The sequence below is a fragment of the Dipteris shenzhenensis genome, chromosome 7 (genome assembly GCF_047967505.1).
Source record: "Dipteris shenzhenensis isolate YYH24624 ecotype China chromosome 7, Dip_SZ_1.0, whole genome shotgun sequence".
Taxonomy (NCBI): domain Eukaryota; kingdom Viridiplantae; phylum Streptophyta; class Polypodiopsida; order Gleicheniales; family Dipteridaceae; genus Dipteris; species Dipteris shenzhenensis.
This window is the reverse complement of record NC_141602.1, coordinates 34,360,141-34,378,527: the sequence shown is the minus strand read 5'-3', so window position 1 is coordinate 34,378,527 and position 18,387 is coordinate 34,360,141. Positions and strand designations below refer to the sequence as shown.

At 45.9% G+C, this 18,387-nt stretch overlaps 1 protein-coding gene across 1 annotated transcript in view; it reads left to right on the top strand.

Moving 5' to 3' along the window:
• Positions 1-767: 767 nt before the first annotated feature.
• Positions 768-18,387, top strand: part of PP5.2 (protein phosphatase 5.2) — a 108,801-nt gene continuing 91,181 nt past the window's right edge. The window contains exons 1-2 of the mRNA XM_087377037.1: positions 768-963; positions 15,612-15,767. Of these exons, the coding sequence (XP_087233163.1) occupies positions 15,695-15,767 (73 nt within the window). The 5' untranslated portion in view covers positions 768-963; positions 15,612-15,694. The remainder of the gene's footprint in view (positions 964-15,611; positions 15,768-18,387) is intronic.

Here is an 18,387-nt window from a genome sequence, read left to right as displayed (position 1 = left end):
GCAAAAAAAACACGTGAATACAACCACATGCTAACATCTAAACAACAATGCCAACAATGACTACCATGCCATAAAAATCAATAAAGCAAAAAAACATCATTCAAGCAGGGCCATAGTGGTAGCACCCACCTTGTTTTTTTAGTGTCCATGGTTAATAGGTTAATAACTAGAATGCTTGGCTAGCTGCTAAGGGCCTTAGCACATGGATGGGACTAGCATGGGTTTAGGATGGGAATATTTTTGTCATCATTACTCCCATCCTACACCAAGTGGTCTAGGATGGATTTAGAATGGGATTAGTCACTTTTTCTCCCCATCCTGGACCATTACCTCTAGACCCTGGCAGCCAGAATGGGCTCCCCTTTTTCAGGGATTCAAAAACGTGGAAGGATGACATGTGTCCTTGTCCCCACAAGGTCCCCACCTCTTAAACACATGAAATGATGCCATGTGTCCTCTTCCTCCTAAACCCATCCTTAGTTCTTTTTTTGTTAGCACATGGTGGGATGGGAATAGGATAGAAATATGCATGGGACCACTTGGGACCACCTTTTCCCATTCCCATGTGCTAAGCCCCTAAGTATATATGGGCCAGGTGCTAACTATATGGGCTATTGTAAGTAGCCAATAATAGGTGTGTTGTAACGGCGTGGAATGTTGGCACATGGTTTCCTAGGATTTTAGAGTTTCATAAAACGGCTCAAGCAAGGTGGCCAAGTAAAGATTAATACTGTGCGGTTAGTATATAAGCAAAGTGATTTGTGTTAATTGGTGTGCACAAATTGTAGCTGAGTTCTCTGGATCCCTCCGTCCCTTGACCTGTTTTTCTTTCTTTTTGGCGTTGTTAACGCTTTCTGTTCCCCATTCTTCCCCTGCCCTAACGCAATTTCGAGCTTCTCCTGCTCCGATTCATGGAGTCCGCCTTCCAAGCCAGTTTTCCCATCCTCGCAATCCTCCAACACGGTGAGAAAATCCCGCTCCAATCTTCATTGTTTCTGCTTTCCTCTGTGTTCGCAGCACAGAGCGGCCTTGCTGTAGCTTCACTCGCCGCTTATACAATTGAATTGTGACCGAAAATCAACGTTTCCACCGCATCCCTTTCCCTTTTTTTGGGCAACGCTGTGTGTCCTAAGTTCTAGCGTTTATAACACGGTGTCTTGTTTATAAGGGGGTGGTGGTAAGTGTTAATTAAGCTCACCATATACTAAATTCATAGCAGCAGACTTTTGGATGTCTCGTTTAAGTCAGCGAGGAGTTGAGCCTGATATCTTCGAGGGTCGATCAACGTAACGAATCCGCAGGTTATCATTTTCAACGGCATCAAATGTTCATATACCCTTCAGTGCCGTTATCCCTAGTTGCCCCGTCCTCAATGCAGGATATATTTCACGATGGACGTTGATTATTGTTTATGAAACATCAGAGTTAAATACGATCCAAGGGCAGTTACTCTTTCTATTAGTAGTGTACGATGCTTTCGACCTCAGGTGGTGTCTTGAAAGATTTAGGGACGTTGACTTCCTCTTAAGTACGATAAAAATGAAATTGGATTGGTTTGGGATGGCTACTGGACGCTGTTACTGAATGTAAGATTCTGTATTACAGTTGGGGTAGCGTCAATTACGTCCTATCACACTCGTTCTTATTTTTCCTTGCTCTCTTTCTCTTTGACCTCTCTTTCTGCTTTATGCTTCTATGTCTTTTGGAAATCTTTCATACTGTCCAGGATAGAAAAGGGAGTCAGACATGCCTGCTTTACTTGTTCCTCCTTTTGCTTATAGGGTTTTTAATATGCTTACGGAGGCTTATTTGTTAATCTCTCATGTCTGGTTTGTGAATCAGGTGTAACGATTTCTGTAAAAGTTTTATTTATGGATGCATGTCTGGTTTGTGAATTAGATATACCATTAAAAAAAAAAGTTAAGCTTCAATGGGCTTTATATGACATAACCTAAGCGGTCGATAATTTTTTTTACGTATGCTTGATGAGTTTGCTGTTTTCGAAGTAGTACTCTGAACTACACTTAGGGCTCCACAGACCATCGGAGAGTTGCGTGCCTTGTTTCTATTTAATAGGCTCTGAAGCTTTTTCTATGCACGGTTTTGTAGAATCTGTTGATTTGTCATGGCACTTCATAGTGATTGCTACTCTGAAGATTTCAAGTTTTGTGGAACAATGCGAGATGAGGAACTATTGGTTTTGGAGGTTTTTTGTTCCTGTTTTCCTAGTTTTTTTACAGGGTAAGAAGTGTTGACCTGGCTCGCTGCCTTATCTATCTTTTTGATCCATTTTGTGACTGCATTTGCATATCACTATGACATTTCTTCACGACTGTCAGCAGTGAGCAGTGAGCCATGTAGAGGTATAAAAGCTTCAAAACTGTAAAGGCAGAGGATTGCAAAATTTGGGGTCTTTATGACTTATTATGCTAAGGCTTGTTCATTCTGATTGTTGAACATCAGACATACAAAAGTGGGCTTGCTCCTTTCCTGCATCTATTGAGGCATGGCATGTTACTAATTATCCAATAATACTTTCAATCGTAGCTTTTGTGCTTAATTGTGAGGTGATACTCTAAAGTCTAAAGGAGCCATAAGGGGAGGATGAGAAACTCATTAGAGAAGAAAGGTGCTTTGGGTGCAAAATGGTAGCTATTTTATGAGTGCCCAGTGTCTTATTATTCCATAGAGAGCAAGGAGAGGGAGTCGTCAAGAGAAGACCATAAACCTGGTTCAACTATTCGTGCAATCCAATTGACTCAGCAATTTTGACCACACTTTTTTAAAGGTTTATGGGTTTGGTAGTGGGCAAAGGATTGTCATTCTTCTTGATGTTCGTCTTAGTTATGATAGGATTAGGGATTATGTCGTCAATATGCATGCTCAGGCCATAGCAGATTACTCTCTTTTGGGAGCATTTAGTGGTCATGAAGGAGAAAGTACTTTGATTGTGAAGGGAGTTTTGTCTAGGATTTAGAAGCATCAAGATGCATGAGATTTCCTTGTGGTTCCAAACCTTAGTGTTATGACTTTTTGCCTGGAATTGGTCTTCGTACATAGAGAAGATAAAGACACTCTTCCCATTCAACGCATAAACCTAACTGAGTTTTTAAAAAGGGTGCAAGTTGCTATCTTATCTATTTTAAGGATGGGAAGCAATCTATTTTATCTAATTTAAGGATGGGAAGCATTCTTTTACTAGAGAAGGAAAGCATAAATTCCTTTGGACATATGACACGTTGGTTTTGTTGATGATTCTACCTTTATTATGCCCATTAGTGGACTAGAGGATATTCTATTGAACAAAAACCTGCTCCATGTAGAGCTCCTTACTGAATGTAATGGAGGAAGTAAAGCGATAAACTGCTGAACTTTTGGAAAAGGGATTGATAGCTCTTCATTTGGGAGAGGCTCACGTAGCAATGGCATAGCATCTCATCTCTGATGACCTTGGGGAGAGCACTATGTGGCCGTGAAGTAATTGACAACTTGTCATCAAAGTTTGACTAGCTATTTTATGAACACATGGTGCCTTCCATGCATGGACTGATGATGAGTGCTTGCATGCTATGAAATAAGGGCATGAGTCCCCGGGTGAATGTTGCCAAAAACATCAAGATGTGGAAATTGCAAGTCGGAAGACTGAGTGCAGGATTGACCTCTTTCGCATTTCTATGAAGCAGGGAATGAGCTCATTGCCTCACTAGGTATAGCAATTTTTGAGGTAAATAAGCCGATGTGCTCATGGGCAAACTCACAGGTAAGTTCCTTGAGAGTTGTGCTCTCTTAGGCCAACCAAGTTTGGATGTCTCCATCTGATAAAGGCATGCAGAGATGCAAACTTGATGGTCGCCTTGCATCTGCCATTAAAGTGTCTGGTAGTTGAGAAGTTGCATGATCAATCTCAAAATGATCGCCATGCTGAGACAAACGTCACTCCATTCGAAAAGCATGGAGGGCTGAAGTGAGAGAGAGCTTCTTTGTGGGTGTGCCTGCCTAGAGAGAGTAGATAAGCATCCATACTCAGCTCCTTCGGGGCTGCTGTTTTGTATGAAATTTTTCAAGCATTAATAGAAGGTTCCTTTCTTTGCCAAAAAAAAAAGAAAAGAGAGAGAGAGTAGATAAGCTTGTTTGAGGGTGGTCGGTGCAGGCCAGTTAGACCCATGGTGAGGGCAGTGTTGCCCGGAGAGAGTAGATAAGCATCCATACTCAGCTCCTTCGGGGCTGCTGTTTTGTATGAAGTTTTTCAAGCATTAATAGAAGGTTCCTTTCTTTGCCAAAAAGAAAAGAAAAGAGAGAGAGAGTAGATAAGCTTGTTTGAGGGTGGTCGGTGTAGGCCAGTTAGGCCCATGGTGAGGGCAGTGTTGGGACCCAGTTAGGGCACCCAACTAGGTCGGGGAACCCTGGCCTCTTTGGGTCAGGTTAGCCCGACGTGCTGGTCCGGCCAGGCCGACCAGATGGTTGTCCAGTCGGCCAGTTCTAGTAGGCCGACCAGGCAACCTATAAGGGCCCCTCTCACACTTATCACTTGTCACTTGGAGCTTCACTCCCCACTTGCCTATCTATGGCTGAGGTTGTATTCCAGAATATATACAGTTGCTATTGCGTATTTTATGTCAATCTCTCTCTCTCTCTCTCTCTCTCAGCCAGCCCCCTCCCTCCCTCCCTGCCAGTCCCCCCTCCCTCCCCAACCCACCTAGTAGTGTCACGGGGTGTCTCAGCCTGTTGCGGGCCCATTGTCCTCACCTGTGCCCTTATCCATTCCGCCATGGCCTGTTGTTGGGAAGCAGCTGCCCACCTTTGTTGCCCCTCCTGGCGCATAGAGCTGCGCCTGCAGCAGCGGCTCCTCTAGCCCTTGCCTCTCCCACTGGCGCATAGAGCTGTGCCTACAGCTCACGGGGGGACTTTCTCTAGCCCCCACACATCCTCAAGGCCTACAAAGCTTGCCTTCATGGGCCTCGGGAGACCTCCGTCACATTGCCGCCTAGCTCTTGGGCAACAGAGAATTTGCAGCTCCCACCAATTTCAAACCTGCAAGGACAGCAAGAAAATCAAGAACGCCAGCATCAACACCAAGAAAACGAAGAGAGGAATGCTCCACTAGCGGATGTGACAGTACAAAGTCAAAGAAAGGGCGGAGAAGGATTACCAACATACTTGGAGGTCCCCAGGGCAGCAACTTCTTTGCCTTTGATTTTTGGAGTATGCAATAAACAGTGAGCAGCTTCATACACTGGATAACGATGACAGGAAGCTATTTAAAAGATCTTGAAAGTGCAATGATAGTGTACATGGCAGGATCACCACCCCAAAATACCTCTGAGGTCTTGACTCACCTTAGCAAAATCTGTATGGCCTTTGATTCAGAAAGTGGATAACCTCGAGACCACCACCATGACATTGATGACAGAGAAAGCAGATGTTGATAAGGCGCTCAATGAAATCAAGAAGCAAGGAGGGCGTATGCAAGGTGAATGGAAAAAGGAGAGAAACAAGGATGATGAGTGGGAGAAGGAAGGCAGCAAAGACCAGCCTTAATGACAAAATGCAAGCCATGGGGACATAATTACAGCAACTAAGAGACATGCAAGAAACACTGAAGGGGCTCACAAGGCAATGGAAGAACTGAAATTTGAGAATGAGAAGCTTAAGGAGGAAATGGCAGCCTTTCAGACTACCATACAAGGAAAGCGTGCTGAGTTTACATTTTTGTTTACCTCTCTTTTTTCTTCTGTTCCATTTTCCCTTTCATTTTCTGTGTAGATTTTTGGTCTTTAGAACAACAAAAAATCTAAATTTGTATGATTGGACTTATTCTAGTCTTACAAAGGTATATGAGTTTACACAGCAAATCACCAAAGGGGAAGCAGATATGTTAGAATGGAAGAATGTGGAGGAAGAAAAGAGAAGCAGCAGCAAGGTTTTGAATGTCTTGGAGCTTAACAGTTGGAGATATCCCTATGTCAGATGCCAAAATCTTGTTCACTAAGATGGGAGTCAACCTCACATGCGAGACAGCATGGAGAGTTGGCAAAGCCGAGGCCCCAAGAAGACCCCTTATAATGAAATTCCGGATAGCACAGGTCTACCTCATGAGCATGAGGGCAACCTTGAAAGGGACAAGAATATACTTGAACGATGACCTCACATTGCTACATCAGGAGCATCGGAAAGAGGGAATGGTGCGTGCTATGGCAGCAAGAGATGTAGGTAAATGGGCTGTCTACAGAGATGGGAAAGTGATTATTAGAGAGAGCAGAACTGGAGGAAAGGGAAGAAAGAGAAGAGGGGGAGATGGACAGCACATGATTGTGTTAGACCCAAGAGATGAGTGCACAAGGGGGTTTGAGAGCAGTGTGTGGTACCCTTTGGTCCGACCCTGGGGGTTTCTTGGAAACATACACCGACAGAGGCATGATCTTCTACACCGAGACCAATGAAAGAGGGTGGTAGGATCCACTTAATTACAGCATAGACAGTAAATTGACAAGTAAATATGCACCACAAATAAATCACAGGGGAGCTAGAACGCTCCTACTGAGAAACAAGGACACCGATTGACCCAAACGTTGGCGCCCCTTGCGGTATTTATTTAACATTCATTTGAAGCCAAGCGGCTGATTACAAAGGTCTCTGGGAAGCTGCACCACAGGCAAACCAACGCCCGCAGACTCCCCGTCCAGCCCACCCTGTAATTCCCTGCTCAACTTCAAACGGTGAACGGCATCCAATCACTAGACAATTCTCAGCCAACCAAAGCATGCAACTGAGACCCCAATAGCATCCACTGTCTGAACCACTCCTGCAATCGCACATCCAAGTGCCCAACCAGCTAAACACGGCTGAACAACTGCAAGACAAAGCCCTCAACAGCTGAACTCTGGTGCAATCAAACAACCAAACACTTCCCAGCGAGTTGCTTCAATCTATAGCCTCTCTGGCTAGTGCCCAACAGCATAAATCAACCCTTCTTCGCGAGGAAAGAAACCCAAACGTAATAACTAGCCAACAACCAATCAGGGAACGGCAAAAATCCGCCCTGGCACAGCCCAGAAGCAGCCTAGAATAGAACACCCACACCTGGAAAGATACCAAAACCAGCCACAACACCCAGAAAGCTCCAGAAATCAGGTCGAAATCTCTTGCAGAGCTTGAAAGCCTGAAAAAGCAAGTCGCATTTGACCCGGAGCAGCCTGGTCAAGTCAAGAACTCCTGGAACAGCCCTAGAACCAATCGCAGGCACCTGGAACAGCCTGGAAGAGCCCAAAAGCAAATCACAAACTGGAACAGACACCCTGGCAGAAATCGCCACCTGCAATAGGCTCCTGGATCAATTGCGATTTGCCTTGGCAGGCCTTGGATCACCTGGAACTGGCCCGTGGTTAAAAACGAATTTCCTTGGCAGGCCCTGGATCACCTGAAACTGGCCCCTGGGTAAAAACAAATTTCGCTGGCAGGCTCTGGATCACCTGAAACTGGCCCTTGGGTAAAAACGAATTTCTCTGGCAGGCTCTGGATCACCTGAAACTGGCCCTTGGGTAAAAACGAATTTCCCTAGCAGGCTCTGGATCACTTGAAACTGGCCCCTGGGTAAAAACGAATTTCCTTGGTAGGCTCTGGAACCTCTTGGTAAAAAACGATTTGACTCTTGCAGCACCTGGCAGCTCGAAACTGATGATCTGGCTCCTCTGGAACTAATTTGGCCAACTGCCTTTAAAAGAAGGGCTCCCCCCCCCCCCCCCCTTTAAAGCCCTAGGCTCCAAAAAGCAGTGTTTTTAAATTGCACCACTCTTTGGCCCCTAAAAGCAGTTTTTTAATTGCACCACTATTTTGGGCCCCCTGTTGCACACTTTGGCCCTAGGAATTAATTGCCTAGTAACTGCACATTCACTATTTTCAAGGGCCCACTAGGATTTTTAATTCTCCAAGTCCTGCCCCATGGTCAGACCCTCGCGCCCCAGAGGCTCAAGGTAGTCACGCGCAAATTATGGGAGTCGCAAATCAAAAGTCCCATAATTTCACGTCCTCGTGATAGGAGATGAGAGGAGAGAGTGGGATATTGGGGTCGGCAGGTGTGGCTGTCCTTTTCGGAGCACATGTGAGACCACTCATATCTGTGATCCGGAGAGAGGAGCATGCACGACGTATGTGGGTGCGAGTTCAGCTACCAGATACACGCTTGATTTTCATTGCAGTATGTTACTTTCCCCCAAACACATCATTTTATGCACGAGAAGTCACCACTGACGGGCATAGCCCATATGAGACTATTCATGATGACATCACAGCTTTCTAGATAGGGGGACACTCTCCTTCTTGGTGACTTCAATGCACGCAGACAGGTTGACCATATCGATGAGATCACTTTCTTTGTAGATCACCTGGGTGGAGAGGGTTCAATTCTGGTTGACCTGATGGTGCAGATAGTGCTGTACGCAGATGACATGGTGGTCATATCATCCTCATAAGAGGGATTGTAGAAACATCTAGAGGCTCTGGAGATGTTCCGCAGAGACAGTTAACCTTGGGAAAACCAAGGTTATGATCTTCAACACCTCGCGAGCAGTGTCCTGTCGCCATAGCTTCACATACTGAGACGAGCCCCGAGATGGCCAGTGGAGATAGTGCAATCTTACACATATTTGGGTGTAGTGCTCACCGGACCAGATTTCACGATGATCCATGCATGTACGGCACGACTCACACGAGGATGGGGTGCTCTGGCCCGACTAGAGAGGTGGTGCTTCCAGGCACACGTCCAAGACCCTCTGACGAAGAGTTGGCCTTTTGACATGCTGGTGAGACCGACTCCCGTGGAGTGATATTTTAGCGCGAGTGGAAGAGATTTGAAGGCTACATGTGATTATGGGATCGAGGATGATTCGGAGCAAGCCCTCAGTCCCCCATTAGATTATACAGGCAGAGTTCGCCATGACCCCTATCCAGGTTGATGCCATCTTTCAGATAGTGGCTTTCCTCCACTGAGTGTGGGCCTTACCCCAGTGGAGATTACCGGGGCTAGCATTGGAGTCTTCCAGACGACTAGCAGAGAGTGGTGTTGATACAGCATGGTACTCATGGGTATCCACATGGTTTGGTAGTCACGGCATTCAGATTGATAGACTTCCTCCCTTATGGATGCACCACCTGAGATGATCCCATGAGATGAGATCGTATCATTCCTTTAGCTTCATACATCTAGGGCTTGGGGGAGAGAGGAGTTCACCACCAAGATCCAGTTCTACCATGACCACTTCCTGAGGGTCTCGGGGCATAATCTCATTATCAGACCTGAGTACCTGGAGGATAGGAGAGTCTCACATGCATTGAGGATTGCCATCGGTCAATTGCGAGTCTCATCACATCAGTTGAGGATTGAGGCAAGGAGAGCTGTAGGCATACCCAAAGAGTAGAGGATCTGCACACACTATGCCGGATGACGGAGATAGAGATAGAGGAGCACTTTCATGTGTGTCCAGTCTACTGTGAGACCCGAGGGCGATATCACTGCCCCTTTCAGGAGGGGCATGGCTTTGGTCCATTTACACGGCTGATCCATTTTCCCGATCAGGTTTGTGTTGGGCTTTATCTGATTGAGTCGCAGTAGTGTCTCTTTGTGTCGTCGCAGGAGACCTCACGGGTCTATGGGACAAGGTACACACCAAAAAAGTTGCAAATACATCTGGGTATCCAGAGAGTTGAGGGAGTGCTCAAGGCAACTGAGCCCCAATTATTTAGATGCATAACTAGCTACTAATTCTATCTTAGACAAATGGCTTGAATAACATCAGTTTAAGATTGAGAGTCTTTGGGTTTAGATTTGAAATCACGAATCAAGGCTTGTCCATCATGATAGACTGTCCATTTTCCAGCTTTGCGTGCATCCTTCACTTTAGCAAGTTCAACATTTCTTTGTTTGAGCTGAGTCGGTGTACCTTTCAGCTTGTTTATTTGTCGGAGAATCTTGGTTCTGCCTGTCCTCTCTGTGAAATAAACTTGTACTTGTGTTCCCTTCTGAGAGATACAACTGATGTCAGTTTCATCCCATTCTATCTGTGGTATCACCGTATCTCCTTCTTGAGACACGTAGCTTTTCTTCTTCTGTGTATCCCTCATCAACCGGGCAGCCAAGGCAATCCTTTGGCAGCCCCCCAATGTGCAATATTTTCTTATCTTTTGCTATGTTTTCCTGCTCTTTTACCTCTGTGTAAAGATCTGCTTTGTTGATTTTGTTGTTGGCTATAATAGCCATCTCTCTCTTGGCTGAACTGACCTAAGTGGTAATCATCTCTTTGACCGTGGAGACAAGTGTTGGTGCTGGTGGAGATGAGCTGCATTTTTGTTGAACTTCAGCAATGATCTCCTGCTAACCATTATTTTCCATCTCCTTCACTTTCTTCCGGAGAGCTGCTACCATAAGCCCGAGCTCTCTTACTTCCTACTGTAGATAGTAGATTTGCTCCTGCGGGTCTAATCCAATCCGTCGCTTAACGTATAGTGCATATGGGCTGGGTGTCACTGACGAGGCTGCAATATCAGAGTACGAGGGCTTGCTGACTGGTGTGGTGGCGAATTGCTTCATCTTAGGGTAAGAGGGGGACTCCATAACAGTAGCTTGTGCAATCTATGGACCCCTTAGCTGAAGCTAACCCCTCAAGCTGGGCCAGGGGATTAGCCCAGTTTGATCTCTCCCCTTCTGCTCTGCTCTGGATGACCTAGAAAAAAAGGCTGCTCTGCTGCTCGGACGGCGGCGGTGGCTGTATGGCCTGTACGAGAGGCTGAGGGGCTAGGCGACGGGAGGGAGAGGTGACGTGCGACGGAGAGAGAGAGAGAGAGAGAGAGAGAGAGAGAGAGAGAGAGAGAGATGGATGGATGGTACAGAATAACAAAAGAAAGAGGTTTCATATGGCGCAAAATAAGAAAAGAAAGAGGTTTCATTGGTATCAGAGCTGGTGCTTCATAGCTTTCTCAAGCTGGGACGATTGGGAAAGACTAAAGTGTAGAAGCGAGATGAGTTGAGAGGGTAGCGTTGAAACTAAATACGTACAAGTGACGGAGGCATAAGCGCATACACTATTCCATTGCCATGGCGAAGAGTGGGGCACCTCATCAGAAGGTTCACATTGAGCGGTGAATGGCGGTCACAAAGCTTGGTGACGAGGCGTTTGTAGGCGACGGGGAGCCGCGTCCCTTCTGAAAATTGGCTCGGGCGTTGGGAGACCTCTGAAGAGTTAAAGAGCAGTTGCTAATTTCAGACTTGGCGTGGCATCAAACTCACGGGACTGACGACTTTTGGAATTTTCGAGACCCTGAGTTGTGGAACTGTCAGGCGATCTGTCGCATGACGCTGTGAGCAGCGGAGGTGCCTACGCCTATAGATTTGCACAGATCATCCGACTGGAAATTCAAGGCAATGTTCTGACGATGACCTCATAAAGTGTCATGCATGCTGTTGCAGTACGCAAGTGATGGTGCTGATGTGGTGCTCAGCTGGGCGATGATGTGGCATGGCCCGCCAGTCTGCTGACGTGGCAGACCTACATGCATGACACATGGCATTCAGATAGTCCATGCTGACATGGCAGTTAACCAGATTAGTTAACCAGTCTAGCTAACGAAACCACAGTGGTTAACTTTGGTTAAAGATACAGTTACAGCTAACCAGTCTGGTTAGCCTAACCAAACCGTAGCTAGTTAGTCCGCAGTCAGTTACTTTGGTTAGAGACTCAGTTACAGAACAACTAGTCTGTTCACCTAACCAGACCAGAGAAAGCGAGTGTAGTTAGTGTAACCAAACAGTTACCCATCAAGTTCTCCCAAAAAAAAAAAAGGGACAGTTGCAGAGACAGATTTGATCTGTCAGTTGATTCCTGTCAGAAAACAGAAAATCAGACATTTGCAGAAATTAAGAGATTTGCATGTTTTTTGAGCAGAGAAAGAGGGGTCAGATGAATTTTAAAAGTCATTTGCAATAACCAGAAAAGGGCACACAGCTTGAGGCTATGCATGGATCTTGACAGTCAGTCTTTGGCACGAATCTGGGCTGTTGTGAGTGCAATATACCTTTTGTTGAGGTATTTCCATTCTGAAAAAGATAGGCTGAGTGCATTGGTCGCATACACTCTGTGAAAGAGTTTGCAAATCTCAGGATAAGTTGACAGAAAATGGCTTCACAGCAAGATGCCATACCCTCCCATGAGGAGAGTGCCAGGAATGATTAAGCTATGCAAGAGCAGAGTGTGCAGTCAAAGACTGAGGCAAGCTACAGACATTTACTGGCACGAAGCCAGAAGGGATCCATTGTTTTGCAGGCTCGTAAATCCTCATGCAGAGGAAGAGCACCAGAGAGTTTCTTTTGGGGAACCCAGAGGGTGATAGCCAAAAAAAGATCCCTGGGCGCAGTTCCTGTTCTTCCTGTAGATGATGTGTCCAGGAAGAGCAAGAGACCTCGAAAAGAGGAAAGCAGGTAGTCAGGAAGGGAGTACGCCAAAAGACTAAGCATCACCATAGCTCTTCAAGCTGTTCTTCTTCTAGCTCTACCTCTTCATCCTCACCATCCTTCTTCTTCCGGATCATCGAAGCCAAAGCAAGAAGAAGAAGAAGAAGTCAAGCAAGAAAGCAAAGATGTAAGAAATCCTAGATTTACTATATTTAGAACTGTGCTAAGGAACAGTAAAGAGACTGAGATAGCAGAGAACAAGGAATAACTGTATTGCTTGAATGTCTGTAGGGTGGATGTGATTGTGTCATCCATACAATTGGGCCTCTCTTATATAGAGAGTGAAGAGTCACACATGAAAAGGTGTGTACTCCAAAGGGTATGTGCATGAAGAGGTGTGTACCCCTTGTGAAGGGTGTGACCCTTGATGAGAGGGTACATTACAATAGGAATGTCTCTTCATTAGAATGTCTCTTGTGAAGGGTTATGCCTCATTAGGAAGTGTCCCGTCGAAAGGTCATACCCTTCCACAAGTGTCCATTCATTAAACCATCCATAAGTCTAGAAAGAGAAAGGAATAAGTCACAGATCGTGACAAAAGACCAAGGAGTTTAAAGAAGGTGGGAAGTCTGTCAGGTTTGCAACTTTAAATGGTGAGTATGGCCAGAAAGAAAACGCCATGCAGACAGTTTGATATAGCTTTTGGCACGGAGAGTTTTTCTGGTCTTTGAAGCTGCGCATGGTTAGTTTACACCTGACAACAATGGCTAGTGCATGGTGGAGCACACAGACTAGAGCTGGCATTGCTCCAAGAAAGTGGAAGGGCTTCAAGAAAGCCTTCTACAAACAGGTGATGCCCAAGCAGTTCAAAGACCATGTCCTTGTTGCGTGGGACAGCTTGCATATGGATGTAGGAGACACAGTAGAGGCATACAAGCAGAAATTTTGGGATGCATTTTTGCAAATCACTCTTGCAAGGTCTCAAAGGAGACCCAGGTAAGAAAGTACAGGTCTAGTCTCACTCCAAAGATACAGGCTGTGGTTAATACCTTGCAACATAAGGGCATACAGGATATCATGCACGCAGCCATTGTGGCGAGCTTAATGTATATGCAAGATCCCACCACAGTGCCTTCTCTTTTTGTCGGGGTAGCAGACAAGAAAAAGACAGCCACACCTGAGTCTGAGAGAAAGGAGTTTCCCAAGGCTCAAAAGAGGGAATTTCAGCCTCCGAAGCCGAGGGGAAACCAAGTACCAAAAGCCTTGAAGAGTTTTTCCCTAAGCAGAAAGCCAATTTTCGCAAAGAGAGGGAATGTTTTAGGTGTGGGAAGGAAGGGCATGTGGTTGGATGTCACCGGTTGCAAACACTCCAAAGTCAAAGTTCCAGTTGACCATTTATTGATCATAATTAATGAGTCTTTCATTTATTTAATTATGTTCAAAAAGTTATATTTAATTGGTCAAAGTATTGACTTTGGTCAAAGATACTTAACCCTAGTTAAGTAAGCCTATAGGAAGACTTGGCATATGCCAAGAGGTTTAACTACGGTTAACCAAAGAACCTCTGACTTTGGTCAGAAGGAGTTGACTTCGGTCAACAAGACTTGGCTTCGGCCAAAGTAGGCCGACTTCGGTCAACCTAGATCATTACCGACTCTGGTCAGAGAGTGGTAATGATTAATGGGTGCCATGGCAATGCGCGCTTTAATTCATTGTTGTAGGAACAATGAGGGGTTGAACGCCCAAGCGACAGGGGCCTAGCAAGCACTGAGCAGCGAAGAGTTCACACACATGACCAAGTGCTAAGAAGACTCCAAGATTGGGACCTAGTTAGGAATTAGTTAGAGTGCGGGCCATTGAGGCATGTAACTAGGACCTAGTTAGGAATTAGTTAGAGTGCTGACAAGTGGCTATTGCCAAAAGAATGAGCCTAAGAGCTCCATGTAATCTTTTCACGTTTGAATTTTTGCAACAGAGCTATACGCTGAACTTTTATACTTAGAATTCTCTCAAGAAATAAAGACCTTCAGGGGGTTCTAGCCTGACGATTGTCCTGGGCCCTAATGTGTGCAGAAAGAAAGAAAGATATATTACCGTCCTCGGAAGACCTCACGGGTCTATGGGGGCTTTGATTCGAGATTTCAAATCAAAACCCCAAGACTCTCAGTCTTAAACTGATGTTATCCAAGCCGTTTTCCTAAGATACAAATTAGTATTTAGTCATGCACCTAAATAGTTGGAGCTGAGCTGCCTTGAGCACTCCTCAACTCTCTAGGTATCCAAATGTATCTGCTATTTTTTGGTGTGTGCTTTCTGATGGTTAGGGCTGGCTGCTGCTGCTGTTGTTCGACGACAAGCACGACCTGCTCGACGATGACCAACCACCTGCTCAGCAACTTCCAAAAGAGGTTGGGTGATGATGACGAAAAGAGGCTGAATGATGACAGAGGGCTGCGCTACGACGAGAGGCTGAGCGACCGAGGGATGTGCTACAAGAGAGCTACGAGAGAGATTTAAATTAGGTTCAAATTTTCACCACACCACAACCACACAGAGAAAGAAAGAAAGAAAGAAAGAAATTTTATTAGAGTCTTCGGAAGACCGATGGGTCTATGAGACTGAAAGAAAACCTGATACAAATGAGAGAGAGAGAGAGAGAGAGAGAGAGCTGTAAGAAAAGAAGGAGGTTTCATATGGTGCAGAATAAGAAAGGAAAGAGGTTTCATGGGCTCCTTTTGAATATTTATGATCTCAACGTGAAAAATGTGTCTGTTTGGGAATTGCTTTTTCTTCCACTGTCAGGGAAGTTGACCCTCGGGGTTTGAGCATTTGGCTTCATGCCATCTGGGAGTGTGATGCACAAATCGACTGCATATTAAATATACTATATTAAATATACTATAACAGATGTTGGCAGTCACCAAAGCTAGGAAAAGTTCCATTTCAAGTGGATCACTTGTCTAACTCGGCTCATTTAAATAATAGTTGTTTAAGATGATATTTGGCTGCGTAATTGCGTTGTATTTTGTTTCAAGATGATATTTGGCTGCGTAATTGTGTTCTGATTTGTTTCAAGATGGTATTTGGCTGTGTAATTGGGTTCTGTTTTGTTTCCTACAGATCTTGCTTTGCTAATCTGAAATTTGGCTGCATAATTGCATTCTGTTTTCAGGTTTAGTTGACGGCTAGAAGTTTGACAAGCCCCCGAATTTGAAGGCTTAAGTTGTTGGGTAAACCTAGCAAAGGTCTGTGATCATGAACGGCAACTCTGTATCAGAGCTGCAGGCACCAGAGGAGTTGAAAGCAGCTGCCAATGCAGCTTTTCAAGGTTGGCACTTGATTTTGTTTTTGGAGTTCTCTCAAGCTATTTGCACCCTTCCACCCCCCTCCCAATCTCCTTTTGAAATATAGCTGTCTATCAAGAGAACAAGGACGTGAACGAGAACAATTTGTTGGATGAAATCTAGAAAGAAGACTTTGAATTGAAAAAGAAAAGGTGCACAAAAACTGTAGCTTCTAAAGATGTCCTTTGTTGGTTAAAATTCCTTCTAGGCAATTTGTTCATAACTCTAGGAGGCTATAATACGAAGAAACTCCAGTCCTTTGTTGTAGTTGTTATATCTTTGGAATTTCGGCTTTTGGTATGTTTAGGATCCTTGAAAATAAAATCAAAATCCAAACTTCATAGCCCATTTTCTTATGTTTGTTCTATTTTTGGAGTTCATCTACTCTAAGGTACCTATTTAGTCTAGTTCTGCTATATATATTATTTGGTTTTTAATGTATTTCCTCCCACTCTCTTATTATTATTTTAAATTTGAAATAAGCAAATTGTTTCCTTGTGCTTGAGTTGGTGTGTCACGAGGGCGTGATTTCTGGCGCATGCATGTTGGCCTGCATGGGGGCAGGACCTTGGGAAAACAAGGAGCGAGGTCAAGGGTTGCTTGATGTGCTAGAACCCCTAGCATTTGTGCCTTGGGGGAAAATGAAAGGTCTAGGGCCAAGAGGGGCCCAAAGAACCTTAGGATTTTTAAGTTGGTCATTGGTGGGCTTTCCCCACTAGAGGGGGGGCCTAGGGGCAACTGAAGGTCCTTGGGGGCAACCCAAGGCATGGGCTGCCACGTGGCAAGCCCATGCAGCCCCTTTTGGAAAGGAAGGCCAAGGAAGGCATTGAGCAAGAAATCGATGGGAAAATCACACAGAGGAGAGGATGGGGCCTCGTGGGCAGTGGGAGAGACACTGGATGGATGGTAGAAGTCGTACGGCTGTATGGAGTAATTGTTGCTGCTGCCGTACGGTTGTACGGAGTCTCCAATCATTGCTAGTACGGAGAGGTATGACTGCTGGTACAGCCCATTGTACGGAGTAATAAATGTTGCGGGAAGGAGTACGGCTATGAACGAAATATGACGGATCCACCTACGCTGTGTGCGGGTCGTTGAGTGTACGGATTGGCACGTGGGGAGTCAGACAGTCCGTACAGCAGTACGGACAGTCCATGCGTAGTAATTAATGTATGCTTAACATGGGCTGTACGGGACGGGATTTGCTATTGTACAGACGATGTATGCTGTTGTACGGCCACAGTGAGCTGTTATACGGGCAGGGTCCTAGTTGTACGGTCAGTTGCCAGCGTGGTAGTGTGAGGAGGTTATCCTTCCAATGTCTTGCTTTAGCCCCCTCCCCTCGTCCATCGCTCAGCCCCCTCCCCTCGTCCGTCGCTCAACCCCCTCCCCGTCGCTCAGCCCCCTCCCCCTCGTCCGTCGTCCGTCGCTCCCGTCGTCCGTCGCTCCCCCCGTCCGTCCCTTGTTGCTCCCCCCATCCGTCCCTCGTCGCTCCCCCCGTCGCTCAGCCTCGGTCGCTCCCCCCGTCGCTCAGCCCGGTCGCTCCCCTCGTCACTCAGCTCGTCGTTGCCCAGCCCGCCACTCTTCACTTCCCCACTTCCTCTCCCCACTCTTGGCTGGGCTGTACCCGAGGCCCAGCCAAGGGGTTAGTCCAGCCAAAAGGGGGATAGTCGATATGGCCAGCCCATCCTCCCCTCATCCCCCCAAGCTTTACTCCGCCATGGTAGCCACAACCCCTGCTCCCTTCGACAGGACGTACTCTAGGTATAAGATTCAACCTCCCCCGACGCCGACCAAGCCGCAAGAGCAGATTTACCATCTCCAGCAAGAAGTGCGAGACCTGAGGTCCCAGCTCACCCAAGCCCTAGCTCGTATTGCAGCTTTGGAAGGCCCAGGGAAGCAGGAGATTATTGCAGCAGCCGTATAAACATGTAAAGCTGAGCCCCCAACATCACAGCTGATTTCCACGGCTAGAGAGCTTATCCAGGTGAAAGTGACAGCTGAACCCAAGGTTGACATCCAAACAGAGATCCAAGAACATCACCTTCGGAAAGTGAATGCTATGAAGATTCGAATAGGGGGAATACCCGATTGGCAGCACGAGGATGACACTTTCGAGGAGGCAATCGACAGAATCAAGGCAGCAGTCCCGGCCATTGATTGGTCAGCAAGCCCAACTGATGACAAGAATGATGATGAAGAGGAGTCTTCCCCAGTTTATTTATTGCCTAGGAATGGACACATTGTCATCACCTTCAACTCGAAGACACTCAGGAAGAGGATTCTACAACAATCCTATAAGCTGAAGGGGACAAAGATATGGATTGCTGAGGAGCTTACAAGAACCCAACTGAAGAACAAAGCTACCGAGCTTGCTAAGGTTCGGGCAGCCAGGGAAGCAGGAAAATGGGCAGTATATCTTGATGGTCTTGCAGTGATTAGAGAATTTAAGACAAAATCTAAAGACCCTCAGTCTTAAACTGATGTAATGGCCACTCCATAGCCTAGTACTTAGTTCCTTTTATGTTTTATGTTCTATGTGTTTTGTTTTTTTGGAGGAATCTGATGATACTCCCAGGGAGGTTGCCTATGGCCCTCTCTGTA